The sequence below is a fragment of the Balaenoptera physalus genome, assembly GCF_965194825.1.
Source record: "Balaenoptera physalus genome assembly, chromosome: 8".
Classification (NCBI taxonomy): domain Eukaryota; kingdom Metazoa; phylum Chordata; class Mammalia; order Artiodactyla; family Balaenopteridae; genus Balaenoptera; species Balaenoptera physalus.
This window is the reverse complement of record NC_138887.1, coordinates 47,535,839-47,560,073: the sequence shown is the minus strand read 5'-3', so window position 1 is coordinate 47,560,073 and position 24,235 is coordinate 47,535,839. Positions and strand designations below refer to the sequence as shown.

At 36.1% G+C, this 24,235-nt stretch overlaps 1 protein-coding gene and 1 pseudogene across 8 annotated transcripts in view; one reads left to right on the top strand and one right to left on the bottom strand.

Annotated features, from left to right (window-relative positions):
• RUNDC3B (RUN domain containing 3B) overlaps positions 1–24,235 on the bottom strand; it is a 152,227-nt gene that overhangs the window by 24,988 nt on the left and 103,004 nt on the right. For all 7 annotated transcript variants that reach the window (XM_082472508.1, XM_082472512.1, XM_082472510.1 and 4 more), the window contains 2 exons: positions 21,985–22,153; positions 15,896–16,053 (listed from right to left, as the gene is read on the bottom strand). In XM_082472508.1, coding sequence (XP_082328634.1) covers positions 15,896–16,053; positions 21,985–22,153 — 327 coding nt within the window. The remainder of the gene's footprint in view (positions 1–15,895; positions 16,054–21,984; positions 22,154–24,235) is intronic.
• LOC309665790 (sugar phosphate exchanger 3 pseudogene) overlaps positions 1–24,235 on the top strand; it is a 306,970-nt pseudogene that overhangs the window by 211,640 nt on the left and 71,095 nt on the right. The gene's annotated exons all lie outside the window — the stretch shown is intronic.

Below are 24,235 nucleotides of genomic sequence, written 5' to 3'. Positions count from 1 at the left end.
AATAAATCACTACCTGTGAAATTCAGACTTCCTATCTTTTCCCCAGAGATATTACTAAAGGACTAAGGGACTCAAGCTGCATTTTACATCTTAACTAAAAAACAATGGTGATATCTTAGAGTTACAGGTGATCAGACGTCAGTTAAAATATAAAAGAGAGTAAAGAGTCTACGTGTATGATTCTCTAGCTTCAAAATTCACAATCTGTTGAAGTAATTTAACTCAGTGAACAAAGACAATTAAAATGAATAAAAATAAAACTAATACAGAAAAATATAAAATAAAAAATCCATTGTTTTTGTTCCATTGTAATTGTTTTTGATAAGAGTGACTACTAATAAATCTTCATGAAAATAATTATATCAATGACAATTACATTGAACAATATAATCTACTGGAAATATTTCAACTACAGAACGAGGCCATTATAACAACTCATGGTTTATTTTCATTTTTGTAGAGCTGTCACTCGTCAATAACAACTTGCAAAAGAACTAGTTTTCTGCCAAGATTTCAATTTCACAAACCAACTGTCACAAGACTAATTCAACATTTGAACTGGTAGTTCATTTAAAAGCATAATTCTGTTTGGAAAGCTCTTATTCTACCTCTATAATGCCTTAAAATACCACCTAGGCAACCTGCATTCTCAAACAGGAGTCCATGACTTTAGTGTTCCAAGGTTCTGACCCACCAGCTCAGAAGCAGGAAGTAAAACGTGCCTGCCACTAACTTTCAGAGACCATAGTCTCGTTGTGGGTGGCAGAGAGTCAGTGGTGCGCTAGCAAGACGCTCCTACACTGGAGAAAATCAGCCTGCACAACACCTCTGGCTATTAACCATGATTCTAATGGAATAATCCCATTTTTTTTATGTCTCTAACAAGCTCCATACAAATATTTCTTATTTTATAGAATATCTGTGTGCATTTAAAAATATTTGCTCCACTATGTCCATAAAGAAACATTATCTGATGTCAACACTAGATTCTCTCTTACAATGGAATACTAGAAGTGAAATAGGCAGAAATCAGTGAGAATGTGTCCCGTTAAGATATTCCTTCAGGCTAGGTCCAACGATTTCATTTCACTAGAAAAGGAATGAAAAAATTTTAAAAGACTTTTAAGGTACTTTAACATCGGTTTTTATGAAAACAGTGAAGAGTGATTAGAAAACTTCTAAGATTGACAGAAAAATCGTATAAAGCAGAAATGGGGATTACTGGCCAGAGAATCTATTATAATAAACTACCATTATTTTGGGTTCTCTTACTAGATTTCTCTCTTTCACATATTCCCTCTTCAGGGTTCCCAGTGAATGTCTCTGGAGAACTCAATTCCAATGTCATAACTGGCCTACAGGAAATATTCACAGCAAAACAGAAGAAAGGCAAATGTGCATCTGAGGAAACGACATTGGTAGAACTCAATGATAAGTAAATCAACGATCTCCACTTCAGAATATATTCTTTCTGGAAAGTGAAAACCTTACACCATATAAAATGGAAAAAGGAACTGAAGTTTCACAAAAGTTTTTACACACTATTTGCCTGTGGAGAATTTTTGCCCTATGACGCACTAAGGTATTGCCTTTTTCTATGGGAAGTTGCCTGGTCCTCTGAAACAGGAGATAAGAAATCTCAGCGTATTGAATAGGTCTAGTTTTCATCCATGCCACATCTGTGTTCCACCATTTGTGAGGAATGTGGACACAGTAAATCCTGGCACTTGCGTTGCTACTATGAAAAGGAAAGCTTCCTGGAGGATCCTGTGTAAGGAAGGCCCTTTCTCTCACCACTCCAGTACACTAGGGGGCAGGCAAGTGAATTAAGTTAGGCTGAAAACCCCATCCCTGAATTCTGAATCTTGACCTGAGTCCATTTAGAGTAATAAATAGACGAAGCAGTTTATTTGTTCTAGCAGTGAGGTCCTGACCAAAATGTACCAGCAAAGAGATATTCCTGATGTTCCTACTTCCCAACCCTCTGAAGTAGCTCAGCCAACCTCTCTCCAGGCCTACTTTCCCAGTATCTTATCCATTCCATGAGTTACTGATATAAATCTAATGAATTCCATTTGTGCTTTAAGAGTTGATTGCAACTGCTTGCAATCAAAGAATCCCATTACTTACCTTAGAACAAGCAAAACGTACCAAGTTAACTTCAAGACCTACTCAACGGTAATCCAACTGATGTTAATATACGAAGAATGAGGAAGTTTCTCCTCATTTGGCCAAGCTTAAGAATAGGTTCATCTTAAATTACTCAACAATTACTGTTATTTCATAGTGCAAAATTAAAGGTGAAACTATGTGATAATTAGCATTTAACTAATTAAAACTCTAACCAACGCTAACACTACTGAGCTAATCTAAAGACTAAATCATTCCATATGAGATAGATACTACTTGTCACTTATATCTATAAGTCAATTTAACATTCTCTCATTAAGGTAATAATGCTACAGAAAAATACACTAAGGGGAAATTGTTTAATTTACTAAGAAAGTAGAAATCATACATGTATTCCAGCTAATTTTAAGAACTTTCCTGTAGTATCTACCTCTAAACTGGGAGACAGTCAGCTATTTTCTCTTTAGATTCTCAGTAGGAATTATTTAGGAATTTGGCCACGCACACACATACACACACACACACACACACATACACAAACATAATTCAATCTTTTCCTCCCCAGCTTTACTGAGGTATAATTGACAATTCAAAATTTATACATTTAAAGTGTACAACTTGATGATTTGATATACAATGTGAAATAATAACCACACTCAAGCTAATTGACACATCCAACACCTCACATAGTTTACCTCTTTTTTGTGTGATGAGAACACTTAAGATCTACCCTCTCAGAAAATTTCAAGTATACGATATTGTTAACTATAGTCACATTGTTATACGTTAGATCTCCAGAATTTATTCATCTTGCGTAACTGAAACTTTGTACTCCTGAACCATATCTCCCCAACTTCCCCTCTCTCCAGGCCCTAGTAACAATCATTCTATTCTGTTTCTGTGAATTTGACTATTTCAGAGTCCACATATAAGTGGGATCGTGCAGTATTTGTCTTTCTGCATCTAGTCTATTTCACTTAGCATAATGTCATCCATGTTGTCATGAAGGGCAGGATTTCCTTCATTTTTAAGGCTGAATTATCATCCATTGTGCCTCTATGTGTGTATACAGACACAGGGTCTTTATATATATATCACATATTCTTCATCCATTCATCCATGGACACATGGACACTGAAGTTACCTCTACCTCTCAGCTACTGTTAATAATGCTGAAATTAACACAATAATGCAGATATCTCTTCAAGGTTCTGAAACAGAGTAGGACCCTGAGGGGTCCTCCTGGGTACAAAAGGCTTTCCGTGTCCCCAGTTTCTTGTTTGTAGAAAAAGGCTTTGTCTCCTAGGCCTTCCCTGAGTCCCAAAGAAGAGAGTCAAGCAGTTGTTAATTAGGGAAGTGAGGGAATGCAGAAACAAAGGAAAAGCAGTCAAGAAACAAGAGCTCAGTGATAAAACAGTCTGAATTCCTCCTCGAGGCATATACACAACAATCTGACACATATCTTTGAGCTGTTCTGTAGGAACTAAGACCCCACCCCCAACCTAGGTGGAGGACGGTGACTACAGGCTGGGCACAAGCACTGGACCCCAGACTGGTTGGAACAAGAAGGTTGATGATTAAGATTCCTGAAACACCACCCTGTGACCTCACCACTAACCAATCAGAAGAAAGTCAAGTCCCCTGCAACCCTCATCCCAAATGTTGCCTTTAAAAACGTTATGCCCTAGCCAGCTAGTAAGATGGATCTGAGACAAACCTTTGTCTCCCATCTTTTCAGCACCCTTTTCGATCAATAAACCTTTCTCTGCTCCAAACTCCAACTTTTCAGTTTGTCTGGCCTCACTGTGCATGGGGCACATGAACTTGGGTTTGACAACAATCCTAATTTCCCTTCCTTTGGATACTCAGAAGTGGGATTGATGGATCATACGATAGTTCTATTAATTTTCTGAGGAACCTCCATACTGTTTTCCAAAGTGGCTGCACCAACTTACATTCTCACAACATTGTCCAAGGATTCCCTTCTTTCTACATCCTTGCCAACACTTATCATCTACTGTCTTTCTGATAACAGAAATTCTCACAGGTGTGAGGTAATATCTCATTGTAATTTGCATTTCCCTGATGATTAGCAAAGTTGAGCATCTTTCCATGTACCCGTTGGTCATCTGTATGTCTTCTTTGGAGAAATGTCTATTCAAGTCTTTTGCTCATTTTTTAATTGGTTTGTTTGTTTGTTCCTATTGAGTTATACGAGTTCCTTACATATTTTGGATATTAACTCTGTAAGGGAGCAATGTTTGCCACCCCAAAATACATCTTTTTGGCATAAGAATTAATTTAGGATGATTGTTTTTAAGAAAAAGAAGACTCAGAAGTCTTTCTTTTTACCATCCCCTTAGCTACCTAAAGAATTTAGATAATGGGTCTGTTCCAGGAATAGAGCTATCACCAAAGACACCTGCAAAGAATATGGGCTAGGTGTGGTAAGGGAGAGATCAGAGTCTACTCTGCGTCCCACTATCTCTGCATGGTCAAGCAAACATTTGTTTACCAAACATTTACTTTCTCATCTCCATGTAAATTTCATCCCTCCACTCTGAAGTTCCAAACCACTACTTCCAACATCCTACGCTCTTTTGTCTTTAGCTGAAGATGGTATTTAAGGTGAGGGTTTCAGCCAGAGTACCCTAGCTTCAAAAACGAGATCTTACATGATTTTGAGCCCTCAATATTACATTCATTATTTTAATGAAAGACAAAAAGATGAAATTTCCAGTTTGGTCTCTTTCCTTCCTTTCAGAGATTAGGCTCAAGTCTACTGCTACTTACAAGCTCTTTTAAAAGATGTAGAATACCATACTCTATATGTTGATAGCAGTGCTTAGTCAATTCAAATCTATCAACATTATTCTGTTCACTTATTTGATTCTTTACCTTGTGTCTCCAAACTTGAGGGTTATACTCTCTCCCTCACTTTGCTCCTTTCCCACTTACCTCAGATGCTGTGCTGATGTTCATGATGAAGTTTTACTTTCAGCCTCTAGATATACATAAGGTATATAGCCCTTGGCACTTAGCATTTAATATCTGTGACTCCACGTATTCCTAAGTAATCCCAAAGGTCCATGACATGAGGCAATTTTTAATTTTGATAAGTCAATACATTTGAAGCCGATGGCTACAAGGCAAGTTCTGAGAGTGAGTCTAGCAAATGCCCAACACCCCTGCTGCACACCTTTGTTACTTCCCACTTATTATTTATTTCCTGATGTACTGTAATTCTCAGGATATAGTCCAGTACTATTTGTGACAGGGCACACTGAGAAAATCTTAGCCTACAATCTTCATGAAAATAAAGGATCTAATATAGCATGACTACAGGAGTGCAAAATTTCATGCTAATGAGCATAATATTGAGAATAATAATGAGAATAATGAGAATGAGGTCGAGAGCACTGAAGTTCCAGAAAGGGAAAGCCACCAAACACCAGGTGTTGATACACGCCACCCCTCACTCTCCTAGGAACACAGGCTAAGAGAGTTACCGCCTCCCAGCCTCTCTTGACGACCTTGGAAGAGGAACAGGACCACCACTCAGGCACTATTTGTTTACTGTCGGTGTTGGTGGCTGCCATCCACTCGGTGTAAACTCTATGAGGGCAGGGACTTTGTTTTATTCACTCCTGAATCACCGGCACCTAAAACAGGGCCTGGCTCTTCATGGCATTCTCAATATTTATTTCTCAAATGAATGAATAAATGCCAGAGAAGTTACAAAAGCAATTAACTATCAAAAGAAATAATGAGAGTTACTTTTTGATTTTTTTTTGGCTGCGCCGCACAGCATGTGGGATCTTAGTTCCTTGACCAGGGATCAAAATTGTGCCCCCTACAGTGGAAGCATGGAGTCTTAACCATTGGGCCACCAGGGAAGTCCCTACTCTTCTTCATTTAAAGTTTACCAGAATTGGAAAATGCTTATATAGCTTGTGAATATCCTAATTTCTTCATAATTTTAATATAAAAATTTCTTTGGGACTTCCCTGGCGGTCCAGTGGTTAAGAATCCACCTTCCAATGCAGGGGATGCAGGTTCAATCCCTGGCTGGGAACTAAGATCCCACATGCCTCAACTAGAGAAGCCCAAGCGCTGCAACTAGAGAAGCCTGCACACCGCAACGAAGACCCAACGCAGCCAAATAAATATTTAAAAAAAATAAATCTTTACGTGTTCTGTTTTTTGTTAATTTTAGACACAGCCATAGGATAAAGACTCACTTTGTGTCACTTTACAATTGTTTCCCTTCAAATAAAACATTTTGAAAGAAGAAGCCTAAAAAGGAGCCAGATATCCAAAAATTTTAAATTATTTACCTATGAAGTATTCTTGCCCAAAAAGTTAACCCCAAATCTAACAAAGTCTCTTAAATGCTTTTCAACCTTGTTTATACTTTAAAAAAAACTGAAGTATAGTTGATTTACAATATTATACTAGTTTCAAGTATATAGCATAGTTATTCGATATTTTATGAATTATATACTCCACTTAAAATTATTATAAAATATTGACTATATTCCCTGTGCTATAAATTACATCCTTGTATCTTATTTATTTTATCCTGGTTGTACTTTAGACCTTAACTTGAGAGTATCTTTTGAAAAGAAAGAAACAGTAATGAGTAATTTATTTTTCTAATTTTTAAAATTTTTAAAAAAATTTATTTATTTTATTTATTTATTTTTGACTGTGTTGGGTCTTTGTTGCTGCGCACAGGCTTTCTCTAGTTGTGGCAAGCCGGGGCTACTCTTCCTTGCGGTGTGTGGGCTTCTCATTGCAGTGGCCTCTCTTGTTGCAGAGCACGGGCTCTAGGCACACGGGCTTCAGTAGTTGTGGCATACGGGCTTCAGTAGTTGTGGCTCGCGGGCTCTAGAGCACAGGCTCGGTAGTTGTGGCACACGGGCTTAGTTGCTCCGTGGCATGTGGGATCTTCCCGGACCAGGGCTCGAACCCGTGTCCCCTGCATTGGCAGGCAGATTCTTAACCACTGCGCTACCAGGGAAGCCCTAATGAGTAATTTAGAACCTCGAAAAACACTCAAATGCCTCTTTTTCTTTCCTTCTTTTTTTGGCTGTGCTGTGTGGCTTGTGGCATCTTAGTTCCCCGGCCAGAGACTGAACCCAGGCCCCCAGCGCAGAGTCCTAACCACTGGATCGCCAGGGAATTCCCTCAAATGCTTCCTTTTCCCTCTCATTTTAAAATATAAGATAAACCCTGGCTCCTTAGGGGAATGGCTGATTCCAGGACAGGAAATATACAAGATGGGCCTGGGATATCTTGTACCAGAAAGCAAGAAAATTAGCAAAGACAAATGTGTCATGTCAGAAGGACACAGGAATGAATATAAAGGCATTTCCATTAGTCAAAGATAGGACAATTTGAGCATCAAAAAGAAAAATAAATTTATGGGACAGAAATACCCTGAATATAGGCATTTCTGCTATAATGCAGAAACAAAACAAAACAGTGTTCTGTAATTACACACTGAAAATAGCTGGCCTTATGGGGAGAACAGGGTTAGGAGCTGACAACTCAAAGTCTTTTCAACCTTCCAACTAGAACACTAAGAAAAACTGTGACAAACCTAATAAAACTTCAAACCCAATTTAAAATATTTGTTAAATTCCTATTAATTAAAGAAATATTGCAATAACTTTACAACGACAACAGCTTTAACAACAACAAAAAAGTAAAAGCCATTTGATGGAAGAGGGTGCAAGGAAGGGTCAAGGCTGCTGAGGCTGAGGCTTGCCATGGGGGCAAGGACAACTACAGAACAAGCACCTCCAAGTTCTAGCTCAACTGAGCTAGAGGAAAGCACGGTGAGAGAGTATTATATACAGTGAGAGAGTGCCATCTGTTGGTGGCCTGCAGTATTTGCCTGTATTAGTGTATTTTGCATTCTGCTAGTGTTATATTTATTTATTTACTTATTTATTTAGGCTGCGCCAGGTCTTAGTTGTGGCGTGCGGGATCTTTAGTTGCAGCGTGCGGGCTTCTTAATTGTGGCATGTGGACTCTTAGTTGCAGCATGCATGTGGGATCTAGCTCCCTGACCAGGGATCGAACCCAGGCCCGCTGCATTGGGAGCTTGGAGTCTTACCCACCAGGTAAGTCCCTGCTGGTGTTGCTTTTTGAGAAATGTTACCCTCTAGGAAAAAACCAATTATAAATCAAGGCGATTTCTTTGCTATACTGACATCATCCCCTTATTTATGAACCTTGTATGAGCTAATTCACACTATAGAAGAGATTATATATAACAAGTTCATAATCTCAAAAGAGAGAAAGCAAAGCAAAATCTTCATTTCATTAGTAGCTAAGTAGGACATCAGCATCTTACTGTGAAAATTAATAATATCCTATAAGAACTGTCATGGTAACCACCAAACAGCCCTGATAGGGAAAAGTTCTTTATAGATGATTCTAGCCTTTAAGCATGGAGGGAATAACAATTAGGAAATCACCATTTTACAAATCCTAATGAATCAATTGCTCCAAGTAATGCTCATCCATGGTCAAGCCATTAGATGAAAGGCTGATGAGAACTTACACAAAGGAGAAATAAGGCTGTAACCACCTAAATCCACTGTCCTATCTTAAGATCAATAAAAGTGGGACAACTTGTGTGCTTCCCAGTATGAAGTACTGAGCACTACCTATAAAATATTCTTGTCATAAAGTTAAACTCAAATTTAGCCCAGCACCTCAGAGCAGTGGTTTTCAATGCTGACTGGACATCAGAAACACCTGGGAAGCTTTTTAAACACTTGTACACTTGCCTGGGTCCCACCTTTGACAAATTAAATCAACATCTCTTGAGGTAAGGCTCAGGCAGGCATCTTCATTTTCCAAAATATACTTTTAAAAGGCTCCCTGAAGGATTCTAAATGTGCAACCAGGATTGAGAACTACTAATCCAGAGTTAAGAGGATATACTTTACAGAATAAACAGTACAAAGCAGTGATTCTCAAACTTTAATGTGTCAATTAATCCCCTGAGGATCTTATTAAATACAGATTCTGATTCAACAGGTCTGGGGAGGGGCCTGAGAATCTGCTCCCAGATGATGCAAATGTAGCCAGTCCACTTTGAGAAGAGAGGATATAGTACAGAGAATACAGCTGTCCAACACCAATTAAGAAGAGACACATATGGAATTTAAAATTTTCTAGTAGCCACCTTAAAAAGCAGGTGAAATTAATTTTAATGATGCACTTATTTAACCCAATACATCCCAAACATTATCATTTCAATATGTAGTCAATATAAAAAGTTATTAATGAGACATTTTACATTCTTTATTTCACACTATCCGGTGTGGATTTTATACTTACAGCCTATTTTAGCTCAGACTAGCCACATTTCAAGTGCTCAACAGTCACATGTGGCTAATGGCTACGTACTGGGAGGCATAGGTATGTAAGAACAAGGTAAATAAACCACAAAGAACTAATCCAGAATGCTGGAAGTTGTGCAGGAAAAGTCTGCAAATAGACAATGACAGGAAAAGTAAAAGTGGGGAAAACTGTTCTAAATTAAGAGGCTTATGAGACATAACTATATATAAAGCATGACTTTGAATCCTGACTTGAAAAAGATCAACTACAAAAAAGTTTCTTTTAAAACAATTACGGAAATTTGGTATGAAAGCACATTCCATGATAAAAACAATTGTCCCTAATTTTATCAGGTGTGATTATGAAATTATGTGAGAAAGTATCCACAATTTTTAGAGATGTACAATGAAGTACGTAGGAATCAAAGGGCATGATTGCTTCAAAATCGTTCAGCAAAAAGTGAAAAAGAGAAAAGACAAGTAAAGCAAATGTGACAAATTCTTGGTAGCTGTTCAATCTGGGTGATGGGCAATCAGGGGTTTATTCTACAATTCTTTCTTTTGTGGATACTTGACATTTTTTTTTAAAATAAATTTAGTTATTTTTGATTTATTTTTGGCTGCACTGGGTCTTCAGTGAGCGGGGGCTACTCTTGGTTGTGGTGCATGTGCTTCTCATTGTGGTGGCTTCTCGTGTTGCAGAGCATGGGCTCTTGGCACGTGAGCTCTGTAGTTGTGGCTTGCCCGCTCTATAGCACAGGCTCAGTAGTCATGGTGCAGGGGCTTAGCTGCTCCACCACATGTGGGATCTTCCTGGACCAGGGCTCAAACCCATGTCCCCTGCATTGGCAGGTGGATTCTTAACCACTGTGCCACCAGGGAAGTCCCTTGAAAATTTCTTAATAAAAAATTAAAAATATATTAATAGCTTCAGAATTTAAATGCTAATTGTAATTTTATAAGTGTTAAATGCTAAAGAACAGAAATAACTGAACAAAACAATATTTATATGTTAATAGTGATATTGTCTTATTTATAAATTGTAATTTAGGGATGCTTCCCTTTTTCATGTACTCAATGTAAAACATTTGCCAAATAAAATGAGTCACTTCTCCACGAAATTTGTAGGGCAGTCCCAACTGTTGTAGGCCCCTGGCCCAGATATAAGGACATCTGCTCTATAAGAGAATCTGCCAGCAGTTTTAATCTAACATCATGACTGAAGGCAATGAAATGCCATTCATATCAAATAAGTACCCCTTTCCTGTTGTAATATATAATTTCTTACTAACACCAAGAAAATACAATAGAAATGGTTCTACCTATCTGGTACCTGGCCCTTTTCTCTTCTGGATGCATTTTTCTTGACTTTTCTGTTCTTATATGGATAATAGAGTATATAATATATATTAGCATGATCGTAATTTAATATTTTAATAACTGTTACCTGCCAAAAATATATATGACCAGGAACTGTCATGATTTGTCCATTATTACCTGGGCTATGATGACATCACTGCGTTCTCCTGTTAGAATCCATACCACTCATCCTAAAATTTGTGAACCAGGATGCCATAGCATCACTGACTTTTGGTTTGCAGGCCAACAGATCACACCATCACTACTCACCATGAACTACACCAAATTGGCTGTTGAACTATAACAATGGCTTAGTTTTAGCAATGCATGATTCTTCACTCTACTATTTAGACTCTTCAGTTCCTTCTCTAGGGAGCCCTGTAAGACATTTTACTATTCCTATTCTTCAAATCATGAACAGAAAAATTTCATCAACTAACTATAAAAGACTCCCTATTACACATTTTATTGGTATTAATCATGACAAAGCATTTAGCTTTTGCATACTGTTCTGAGGCTGTCTATTCTTGAGGTCTGCAATCAGTGTTTTACAAAGAATCTTTTGTACAGTAGAACATCTATCTGAAGGTCTATCACAGATCTATAATATTATTATAAATATTAATCCAACTACCATTTAGAAACTAGATCTCAAAAGTGATACTCAGGAATAATACAATCAAGTCCAAATCCATTGTCCGGGCATGATAAGGTAAAGCATTTTAAACTCACTATTTATCCGAGTGAATTTATCAAGGATATCTTAAGGTTTCTGTAAGCCAAAACAGGCTAATAATCTTGACTACCTTCTTTGTCCTACCTGTATTAAACATGATACCACTTAATACTCATAATAATCCACAAGGTGAATATTATCTCAATTTTACAAATAAGGAAACAGAGGCTCCAAGATATTAATCAAGACTGAGCTCAGTTTTTTAAGTAACCTCCATACTGTTCTCCATAGTGGCTGTATCAATTTACATTCCCACCAACAGTGCAAGAGTGTTCCCTTTTCTCCACACCCTCTCCAGCATTTATTGTTTCTCGATTTTTTGATGATGGCCATTCTGACTGGTGTGAGATGATATCTCACTGTAGTTTTGATTTGCATTTCTCTAATGATTAATGATGTTGAGCATTCTTTCATGTGTTTGTTGGCAATCTGTATATCTTCTTTGGAGAAATGTCTATTTAGGTCTTCTGCCCATTTTTGGATTGGGTTGTTTGTTTTTTTGTTATTGAGCTGCATGAGCATGGAGGTTCCTTAAAAAACTAAAAATAGAACTACCATACGACCCAGCAATCCCACTACTGGGCATATACCCTGAGAAAACCATAATTCAAAACGAGTCATGTACCAAAATGTTCACTGCAGCTCTATTTACAATAGCCAGGACATAGAAGCAACCTAAATGTCCATCATCGGATGAATGGATAAAGAAGATGTGGCACATATATACAATGGAATATTACTCAGCCATAAAAAGAAACGAAATGGAGTTATTTGTAGTGAGGTGGATGGAGTTAGAGTCTGTCATACAGAGTGAAGTAAGTCAGAAAGAGAAAAACAAATACAGTATGCTAACACATATATATGGAATCGAAGGGGGAAAAAAAAAAGGTCATGAAGAACCTAGTGGCAAGATGGGAATAAAGACACAGACCTACTAAAGAATGGACTTGAGGATATGGGGAGGGGGAAGGGTAAGATGTGACAAAGTGAGAGAGTGGCATGGACATATATACACTACCAAACGTAAAACAGATAGCTAGTGGGAAGCAACCGCATAGCACAGGGAGATCAGCTCTGTGCTCTGTGACCACCTAGAGGGGTAGGATAGGGAGGGTGGGAGGGAGTAGGAGGCAAGAGGGAAGAGATATGGAAACATATGTATATGTATAACTGATTCACTTTGTTATAAAGCAGAAACTAACACACCATTGTAAAGCAATTATACTCCAATAAAGATATTAAAAAAAAAAAGACTGAGCTCATATTAGGCAAGCACAGAGCCAGTATCTGAACACAGTCCTGATTTGCAAGAAAGCTTTGGGATACCCCTCTACCATATCACACTGTGCACTCTATTGCCAAAACTACAAGATGTTCAGATTTTATGAGTATTCAAAGACATTATTAAAGCATACTTTAACAGTAATTCAAAAACACAGATAACCGTTGAGAAATATATAAAAAGTTAAGTGACAAATTATTTAAATCACCCAGGAAAAGCTAATCAACATAATGTAGAAGCAAATACTTCATGCTTCATATTCTATTTAATGCTCCTTTTCTGACCTTTTTCTTTATACATTATACATTTTAATCTTCTCAAGGCCACTTTTATCTCCTCCGGATTAACAAAGGGAATTTCAGTGCCCAACTTTGACTGCAGGCCTTCCTAACTGTTGGTAAAAAAAATATCAGGAAGGAAAAAATGTCCACTCTCTCCCTACAGTTTCAAGGTGGCCAGAGATTATCTGCACCTTAAATATGATTCTGATAACGAAGTAAATCGTAAACATTCTGGAAGGCATGTATCTTACTCTTCCATTAAGTATTCTTGTAATGGTTTTTGTACAAAGGAATCTTGTAAGACACCAGTTTACAACCTAGCCAGAGATTGTAGCCATGGTATGTGAAAATAAATCTTTAACCTCTAAACTCAATAGTCTAATTCTCATCAGTGGCCTTAATTTTTTATTTTTTGCTCTAGTAACTTAAAGAGATTAAAAATAACTGTAAGGTTTCTTTGCAAAATCAGGAAGATCAGTGACACTTCTATCACAAAAGTAAGATAAAACCATAACTCGTAGATTCTTTTTCAAGCTAAAAAGTTTGAGACTGTTGCCTTTAAATTATCAGAAGCAAAATAAATGTGATACAGTCAAATTTAATTCTTCAAATGAAAATATCTCTGTGATGAAATAAAAACCGATTACATAATTATTTATAAGTTAAAAGCATTTAGACAAACTACCAGTATTATATGCAAAAGAAAAATTATTTTCTTAATCTTTTAATTGTAAAGAAATAACCAGAAATCTCTACTGTTTGCTTCATAATATTTTTCTCTCTGCTTATAGTAGTGAGGGGCTACGGGAGGTATTAATATACCCCTCAGTGACTGATACCCCATATGACACACTCTCTTTAAAATATTAGAAAAAATGGGACTTCCCTGGTGGCGCAGTGGTTAAGAATCTGCCTGCCAATGCAGGGGACACGTGTTCGATCCCTGGTCCAGGAAGATCCCACATGCTGCAGAGCAACTAAGCCCGTGCGCCACAACTGCTGAGCCTGCACCACAACTGCTGAGCTCTAGAGCCCGGGTCCACAACTACTGAGCCCGCGTGCCTAGAGTCTGTGCTCTGCAACAAGAGAAGCCACCGCGATGAGAAGCCCATGCACCGCAATGAAGAGTAGCCCCCGCTCGCCGTAAATAGAGAAAGCCCACATGCAGCCACAAAGACCCAATGCAGCCAAAAAATAAAATTAAATTAAAAATACGTTTAAAAAATTAGAAAAAAAGTAAGAAACAATATGCGAACATAATTCTTTTTATCAAGATACAAATTCCCAGAAAACATTAAATTTTTATGTTCCTTAATAAAACTTTACTTAAAAAAATCATTTTTTATATGTTTTTAGTCTCAAAGTATCTCCTTGCAAATTACTTGTTTATTACAAAAGGAACAACAGTAACTATACAGAAGAGAAAAACACCTTAACCAAATGACTAAAATTAACATCACTAATAAAAGGCCAACAGACGTCATGGACCTCTGCATGTGACATCCTGAGGACACACTGCTTACGCTGTATTCCAGCCACAAATGGATAAGCTCATTCTAATCACAAGGAAAAGCAAACAAACTCAAATTGACGGATAGTCTATAAAATTACTAGCCTGCATTCTCAAAAATATCAATCTCATGTGAGACAATCACTGAAAAACTATTCTAAGTTAAAAGTGACTAAAGAGAATGACAGCCAAATGCAAAATGTGATCCTGGATTGGATCCTGTACCAAAAAACCAAAAGCAATAAGAAACATTACTTGGACAATTGATGAAAGTGAAATATGAGTTACAGGTAAAAGAAGTATTTTACTGATTTAAATTTCTTAAAATGAGAGCCGAAGTGTGGGTATTTAAGATAACGTCATTGTTCTTAGGAAAAACACACTGAAGTACTAAGGGGTAAAGAGATATGATGTATGCAACCTCTCAGGTAGTTCGAAAAATAATGTTTGTATATACAAGCAGAGGGAGAGAATTATGACATGTGGAAAATGCTGAAAATTGGTGAATCTAAGAAGGGGCATGTGGGAATTATTTTGTACTATCCTTGCAACTTTTCTGAAAGTTTGAAATTATTTCAAAGTAAAAAATTTAAAAGTCATCCTTAAGATTAAGTAAATATTAATATGAGAAGATTTTCACCATAAACAACTAATTGATAAAATTAAGTTTGACAAAACGGTATGGTTAGTGCAAGTGATTTGAACAGTGATAAGTTAAGGAGCTGTACCAGAATGTAGATCAATACACAGTTTTCTTCATCAAAAAAAGTCTTGCTATGGAAAAAAGTCAGCTCTACTAAACTGTGCTCAGTGACATTCTGGCACAACCTGGTAACAAAGAGTTTCTATAATGGCACTGTACTTGAATAGTACAGTGTACTATTAGATGTACTAATAGATGACCTTATATACCATCTTTTTGCAATCTATCAATCAACCACTAAATAAATACTTTACAATTATGCATATGCATTTGGAATAATACACACCAAGTTATTGCCGTGAACTCTGGATAGCACAACTGAAGATGATTTTTACTTTCTTCCCATATTTTGTAAAGTTTCTACAGTGATCATGATTACTTTTATAAGAAAAAAGTAAACTTTTAAAAAAGAGTAAGTGAAAAAGAACTAAACAGAAGGCAATCAGACTTCTTGGAACTTGAATCCTACGCCACACATGTCATTTTTCTTAACTTTACATACTGCCAAAATTTTTCCAAAAGGACTCACTTACAGCTGATCTTGAAGCTCCACAATTATATATTCTAATTGTTCCTTCTCCAATTTATGAGCCAGATCAGAATCTTCAATCCTTTGTAGTAGTATTTTATTCTGAGCGACAGATTCAGACAGCTGGTTCTCTCGAAGTCGTAAGAGTTCTTCAAGATAACCCTGGAAATACAGATCACCAAGATATAGCAAGCGCAAAATTCTAATACGTATCTTGAAGACAAAAGCTGAGTAGCTTAAATGTTATTCTTATCTATATTATAATGAAACAATTTCAAAGTATCACTGAAGAAATAGAAAAAAAAGCTTTAATTGAATTAAAAATTTAACATATGTTTTCCATTATTTAAAGCTCTTCTCTAAAGTTCAATAAAATGTTTGTAATTTAACGTAAAACTTAGTTAAAACATTATAATTTCTAAGCTCCACAACAGTGATAAACACTCTAAATGCCTCCTAGCTTCAAAATACAGACCTAATTACAGAATGATCAATTATAAAGCTGCCTCTCTGTGATTATTGTTCAAAAACAGTTATTAACATTTTAGCGTCAACAAATTAGTGGGAAGCAGTATAATGTCTAGGTTAGGCCTGCAGGCTTAGGGATTATATCGTGTCATATTCAGTTCTACTATTTATAAACTAAGTGTCCTTGGGTAAATTACTTAATCTCTCTGTGCCTTATTTTCATCATCTAAAAAAGTGGGAACAACAAGGGTACCTAGCTGGGAAGATCAAATAAATTAATACAGTGTTTAGAATACGAGCTGGTACCCTGTATGCAATGTATAATTCCTAGCTATTATTATAAGCAGATACCTAATAGATATGAGACTTTTTGAACAGATCCTCTCTTATCTTTTCACTCATTGATTGTTTCTTTGTCCTTTTGCTCTGCTTTCTGGGATTCTTCATTGAATTTATCCTCCAAATCCTTATACTAAATTTTTGAACTCAGGGAATCTTATTTTTCATTTCCAATTTTTTTGTGTGTTTTCTGACTGTTCCCTTCTCATGGCATCCTATTCTTTTTAGATCAGTGTGCTTTAAAATTCCTCTCAGGATATTAATTAGAATTTTTTTTTCTTAAAGTATCCTTCTATTCCATTTCTTATCCTTTTCATGTGCCATTAACAAACTGCTTTAGCTATTTTGGCTTCATGATACATGTTCATAGTAACTAACACTGTTCCTGTTACTGCACTTCTACTTCAGATTTTTTTCCTGACAATTCTCAAATATTTGTTTTTTCCATAATAAAATCTCAAAAACTAAAGTTAATTTTTACAAATGAAATTTTGTAGGTCTACACAGCTTAGTATAAACTATATAAATATGATTATTTATAAACATCAGTAATTAAACAATACTTAAATACCCAGCACCTAGATCAACTACCAATACTTTCAGAGCCCCTATAATGTCTTTCCCTGCTCACATCCCCTGCCTCCTTTGCAAAGATAACAATACCCTGAGATTTTTGTTTATCATCCCCTCGCTTTTCCTTCTAGCATTACCACAAATGTATGTCATCTTAAACAATATATTTAGTTTGGATGGGTTTTATCTATATTCTTTTGAAACTTGCTTTTTCATCTACAGTGATGAGTCTAACTATAGTTCATTCATCACTCTCTATAGTGGATAGTATTCTGCTGCATGAATACTGCAGCTTATTTATTCACTCTCCTATCAATGGCCATATGGATTATTTTAGATTTTTCTTAATATAAACAATATTCCTGTGAACAGTCAGTTATATGATACCTGGGACACACACCTGAGAGTTTCTAGGAGACATGACTAGGAGCAGAGTCGCTGGGCCACAGGTCACACATATCTCCACATTTACTAGATAACACCAAATTGTTCATACTATGGTTTTTATATTAATCACATCCTGTATTAATTCATGTGACTTTATATTAGTATCAAAGTTATACTGAGTTCCTAAATTCATTGGAAAATATTCCTTCTTTTCCTATTCTCAAGAACAGTCAGTATAAAATAGGAATTACTGCCTTTTGAACATTTGGTATCATCTACCTCAAAAACCAAACAAGTCTGGTGATTCTGGGGAGAGGAGGGAATAGATTTTAAAATACTTGTTTAATTTTTTCAATGATTATAGGTCTATTAGTTTTGAGAAGTAATATTTATAAAAATTCTTCATCTAAGTCTTCTAAGGTATTGACATAAAATTGCTAAAATTATTCGTTAATAATTATGGGGGGTCTCCACTGCATTTATAGTTATACTGCCTATTCTTTTTTTTTTTAATATTTATTTAATTTTGGCTGCATTGGGTCTTAGCTGCGGCACACGGGATCTTTCGTTGCGGCTTGCAGGCTCTTTGTCATGGTGTGCGGACTCCAGGGTACACAGGCTCTGTAGTTGTGGCACGCGGGCTCCGGAGCGTGTGGGCTCTGTAGTTGTGGCGTGCGGGCTCCAGTGCACGTGGACTCTGTAGCTGCAGCACACAGGCTCTCTAGTTGTGGTGTACAGGTTCAGATGCCCTGCGGCATGTGGGATCTTAGTTCCCCAACCAGGTATTGAACCTGTGTCCCCTGCATTGGAAGGCGGATTCTCACCCACTGGACCACCAGGGAAGTCCCTGTCTATTCTCTTTTAATTCTTAAAATTGTCTATCTGTGCCTTAACTCTTTAAAATTTAATTATGGTTGAGATTTGTCTATTTCATTAGTTTTTACAGATAATCAGCTTTTGGTTTTATTAATTCTGTATCTCTATTTCATTAATACCTGCTCTTATTTTTATTATTTTTCTTATTTTGAACTGGTTTGGTTGTTTTTTTTACTTCCTGGATGCTTAGCTCTTTAATTTTCATTCTTTCTTTTCTAAGATAAGCAATTCTCCAAGCACTGAACAAGTTGCAACTTTAGTACTAACAGTATGCATTGTTTTCATTCCTGTTCATTTCTAAGTATTTCCACATTTCTTTTTTGACCCATAATTTAGAAGACTTTATTTTTTTTAAATCCCCATTGGTGTACTTCAGGGGGTGGTAAAATTTTTCTATTCAATCTAACTTTATTGCATTGTGATCACTATTATATCATTTCTTTGGTATTTACGGGCATTTGTTTTGTGATCTAGTATAGTCCATAAAAACTGAATAGTTGTCCCATGTGTGCTTGAAAAGAATGTGTATTCTAATTGTTAGCATTTAACATATTTTATTTTTTTATTATTATTATTTTTTTACATATTTTAGATTGAGCTTACTAGCTGTGTTGTTCAAGTTCATTACATCCTTACCAATTTTTTGTCTGTTTAATCTGTAATTATTAGGATGTTAAAATTTTCTACTATAATTATGGATTTATCCATTTCTCATGGATATTCTAATAATTTCTATTTCATATTTTTCATGGCTACATTGTTAAATGCATGTAAGTTCAGCACTGTTATACAACATTCCGGGTGAATTGTTCTTTTTTAAAAAGGCAATTCTTTCTTTAGTCTTAAAAATGCTTTTTGCCTTAATGTCTATTTTGAATGATACTGATATAGAATTATTTTGGTTAGTATTTGCCTACTCTATTTTTATACTCCTAGTTTCAACTTTTTTGTGTCACTATTTTATGTATGCCTTTTACAGACAGCATATAACTAAAATTCATGATTTATAACATAAATTTAAGAGTTTGTCTTTTTTTCTCTTAATTTAAAAATTATTATTATTATTTTTTGGCCCCACCATGAGGCTTGTGGATCTTAGTTCCCTAACCAGGGGTTGAACCCGGGCCCTCGGCAGTGAGAGCACAGAGTCCTAACCACTGGGCCGCCAGGGAATTCCCAAGATTTTGTCTTAACTGGCAAGTTTACACCATTTACTTTTATTTATTTATTTATTTATTTATTTATTTATTTATTTATTTAGGCTGTGTTGGGTCTTCGTTTCTGTGTGAGGGCTTTCTCTAGCTGCGGCAAGCGGGGGCCACTCTTCATAGCGGCACACGGGCCTCTCACTATCGCGGCCTCTCTTGTTGCGGAGCACAGTCTCCAGACACGCAGGCTCAGTAGTTGTGGCTCACGGGCCTAGCTGCTCTGCCGCATGTGGGATCTTCCCAGAACAGGGCGCGAACCCATGTCCCCTGCATTGGCAGGCAGACTCTCAACCACTGCACCACCAGGGAAGCCCTACACCATTTACTTTTATGGTGATGTTGACTCTTTTGGTTATATTGAGATTTACTTCTACCACTTTATTTTGTGTTTTCTTTATACCATCCTTATTTTTTCTCATTTGCTCTTTGCTATTGTGTTAATCAATTTTATTTCTTTTCTTTCTTATTATTAGTTTAAAAACTAAATATTCTATTTCTTTTAACTGCAACCTTGGAAACAGGCATACACATTAAAAAATGTGTCTACACTCCTTTGCTGTAATACAAAGACCTCAAAAGGCTTTAGCTTCAATCACCCTCTCTCACTCTTTCTGATACTATTAGATAGTGTTTTAGTTCCATTTTACTTCCCAGAGAAGGCTGAAGCCAGAACTAATTGTTAAGCTTCAGATATTTTGTAATTCAACTGTTAAAACACTGCTATTATTAAATTTTATAAACTTACCATTAAGTAAATTATATTAAAAAACAAGAGAATAACTACTCAAAATCTATCATTTCCCAAGTGTTTTACTATATTTTACTATTACTATCTGTGCTCTTCGAGTCATTTATATTTACTGTGTCTGCCTGGTAGAAAAACTATATAATGGTGTGCTACTGTGCCTCTCTTCCTAATTCTGCCTTCCGTGACATCAAATTGGTAGTTTTAAGTTGGCCATGATGGGAGTATTTATCCCAGAGAAATCAGCAAATGCTACAAATCAGGGCTCATCTAATTCCTCTGCAAAGCCAGTTGTTAATCATATCCCAGAACACCACTGCCACCCCATAATGGTCACTAATATTGCTGTTGCTGCTTCATGTAGTCAAGGTTTATTTGCCAATTTCTGTGCTTACTCTGCCATTTTGCATCGCATCCTGCCTTCTAGGTTCAGTTTCCAACTTTAGTGACAGTGGGCCTAGATTTGCTGCTCTCCTGTTGGTATTAAAACACAAGTACCTAGGTTAAGGGAATGGCCCCTCACCCCCACCCCAGAAGCCTGCAATGACTTTAACTCATGACTTATTCCAGGCCCTTCTTTGTTTACAGTCCTTAGTGAGGCCCTTCTTTGTTTACAGTCCTTAGTGAGCTCCTATTTTTTAGGCCCTTCTTTGTTTACAGTCCTTAGTGAGCTCCTATTCTTTGAGAGAGCAGCTCTGTATGAAACTCTTTCAAAATTTTATTCTACTTGGCATTTTCAGATTTTTGCAATGTAAAGGCTTTCAGTTATCTTAGTGTGACTTCTTGCTGGTAGCTGGTACCAGAATTCTCCTTTAACAGGGTATTAAAGTTTTCTTTATATTTCTAACTAGCAGCTGTTTGTCTACAGGAAATCTCTTCATATTTGTAAATTTCCTTTGTAACCATTTTCCTCAGTGTATTTTTTATTGTTCTAATAATTCTATTGATAATTCCATTGGGCTTTCCCTACATAGGTCACCTATGAATAATGATAATTTGAAAGGAAGGGTAGGAAGGAAAATAAATAATACAGTGAAAAAGAAAAGGTTACAACTCAAGATGACAGAGTTTATATTCCATTCTGTTATGTACCCCACTTTGCCTACTACAGTGCTTAACACACAAGAGCTGCTAAAATACCCGATTTAAAAAAAAAGAGTGAGACACATATATGGAATTTCTTAGGCAATCACTGCATTTTCACAAACCAAATAATCCTTTATAAAATTAATCATAGAAACTAATACCTCAAACAAATGAAACTGCATACAGAAGAATAAATGGCTTATTATATATATTAAAACATAAAATTATTTAAGAAACAAAAGCCTCTCCTAAAACTGGGCCTGATTTTTAATTAAAAGGGGGACAATCCAAGAACAGAAAGGAAGTAGCAATAGGTAAATACTTCTACACAGCTAAAAGATCTTTTGGTAGTGACAGACTAAAGGTAGTAACTAGAACCAAATTAAATGACTTTTGACAACTGATAAATACCTTCTGTTCCAGGGTTAGCTGATACTTTTGTTTGACTCTCTTACACTTGTTGAACCAGCTATTCTCATCCATGATGAAAGGAGGCCCGACGTTCTCTGGAGTGCTGCTTTCACTACCACTGCTTCCCAAAGTCCTTAGCTCTTCCTCATCACTGCTGATACTATCAGAACTGAGAAGATTAAAATTTTTTAAAGAAACAAAATTCATAATATGTTTCACTTTGATTTTTTAGAAATACTTCTGTATTTGCAAGCTACTGGTGAGCAAGCTCCAAAATATTCATCACTAACTATACAATAATAATGATATTATCATCAAGCCTAGAGATGCTACAGAAGTTCAAGTGAGGTTTACAGATCTAAGGCATTAACACAGAAACTGTGAGAATGTCCTGAGGAGAGAGAAAACACTTCTAAAGAAGAGAATGAGAAACTCCACATGTGCTGAGAAGACCTGCCTAGCTGGGTTCTTTTTACTGTCCCATGTAGATCACTGCCTGTCCAATCTCTACTGTAAGGCAGAAAACAGCACCACAAGTGTGCTGCCAGTTGGGTATAATATCAGGGACTGCTCAAGATCAGCTCGGTTTTGACAAAGAGAAGATAACAAGCAGTTCAGAAAAACTAGTGATTACACCTAAACATTTGCTATTGGCAGAAGAAGGAGAGGCAGAGGTGAAGCAGAGAAAATATCCATTAAAATCCATATCTAAAACTCCTTATGATATCAGTATGGTAGAGAAATACAGACTAAGGTGGGAAAGAAAGTAGGAGAGAAACTAGATAATGGAGAGGAAAGTGTGCTAAGATGATTGTCTAGTTTAGAAGAAAAATATACTTTGAAAGGAACAGGGAAAATAAGTTTTAAAATCAGCAATGATATTAACATTTAAGAAGCAGAGCATAAAAACAGTCTGTATAAGCTTGAAGGTCTACAAAGAAACCCTATCAATCAGAGGAGCGAAATAAGAAAATACAGTAAATTTAAAACAAAAAATAAGATGGCAGAATAAGCACTAATACAAAAGAAATTACAAAAATCTTAAATGGGTTAAACTCAACAACCAATAAGTCAGATGCTCTGGTTTGATTAAGACAAATAAGGGCCAACAATAAGTTGTCTACAAGATACACATGAATACAGAAAAAATAAAATTAAAAAGATGGAAACACACCAAGAAAATATGAACCAGAAGAATTCCAGGTCAGAAATTGTAATTCTGTAAGTTAACATAGATATAATGGTAGAAAATATGATAAGAATCAAAGAAAGATATTATATGTTTTATCCTCCACGATATGTGTTTGCATCTGTCAGGTCCAAGCATGCTGCAGATTTGAATTAGAGACCTCCGCATAAAAGTCCAACCAAGGAGATGTTCTCAGTTGATGATCTCGTAAACAAACCAATAAGCAAACACACACCAAATGAAATTTGCCCGTCACATTTGTGGCTTTGGGTGGCTTGGAGAAAAGAAAGCAGTGGCTGATAATAAAGTTCCAGCTTTGAAAAACAGACGAATAGAGGTTTTAAAAGATGTTATTTGACATTAAAAATTAAATGAATTAGCTAAAAAGCAGATAAAATTGAAGTAGACAATTAGTAAAATGTAAGGTAGATATGAAGAAATTATAACATTTATTAAAGATTTTCAAAATGCCATGAAAAAATGACTGCTATACTAGGATAGCATGTACAGCACAATCATCTTTCCAGAAAGAGGGCAATACAAGCACATTTTCAGAAAACTAAAACCTGAGGGATGTACCTAAACTAAATTCGCACTAAAAGAACTTCCTAATGATTATAATTCAGGAAAAAGGAAAATGATCCAAGAAAGAACACTAAGCAAATAGTTAACTTATGAGTAAACCTAAACAAATAGTGAGAGTATAAACACTAACAATAATGTCTAGATTATGGAGTTTTAAATAAATCAATGACAGATCTAAAATTCTGGACAATAATAGCATATGTCAAGAATGAAATGATCAGAGTTAAAACAATACAAGGTCTTCATTTATCAGGATAAATGGTAAAGATATTAAATTTAGCCTTTGTTAAGGTTTAAATATGCATAGTAAAACTAGTGGAGTACCAGTAAGAGTAGTATGTAAATTATACACTAGTAGAGGAATGAGATGGGAGGAGAGGAAAAGTCAATCCAAAAAAAAAAAAAAAAGAAGAAGAAGAAGAAGACAGAAAGAGTAGAAAAAGAAAGTAGGACAAATAGAAAGTAAAAAAGCAATAG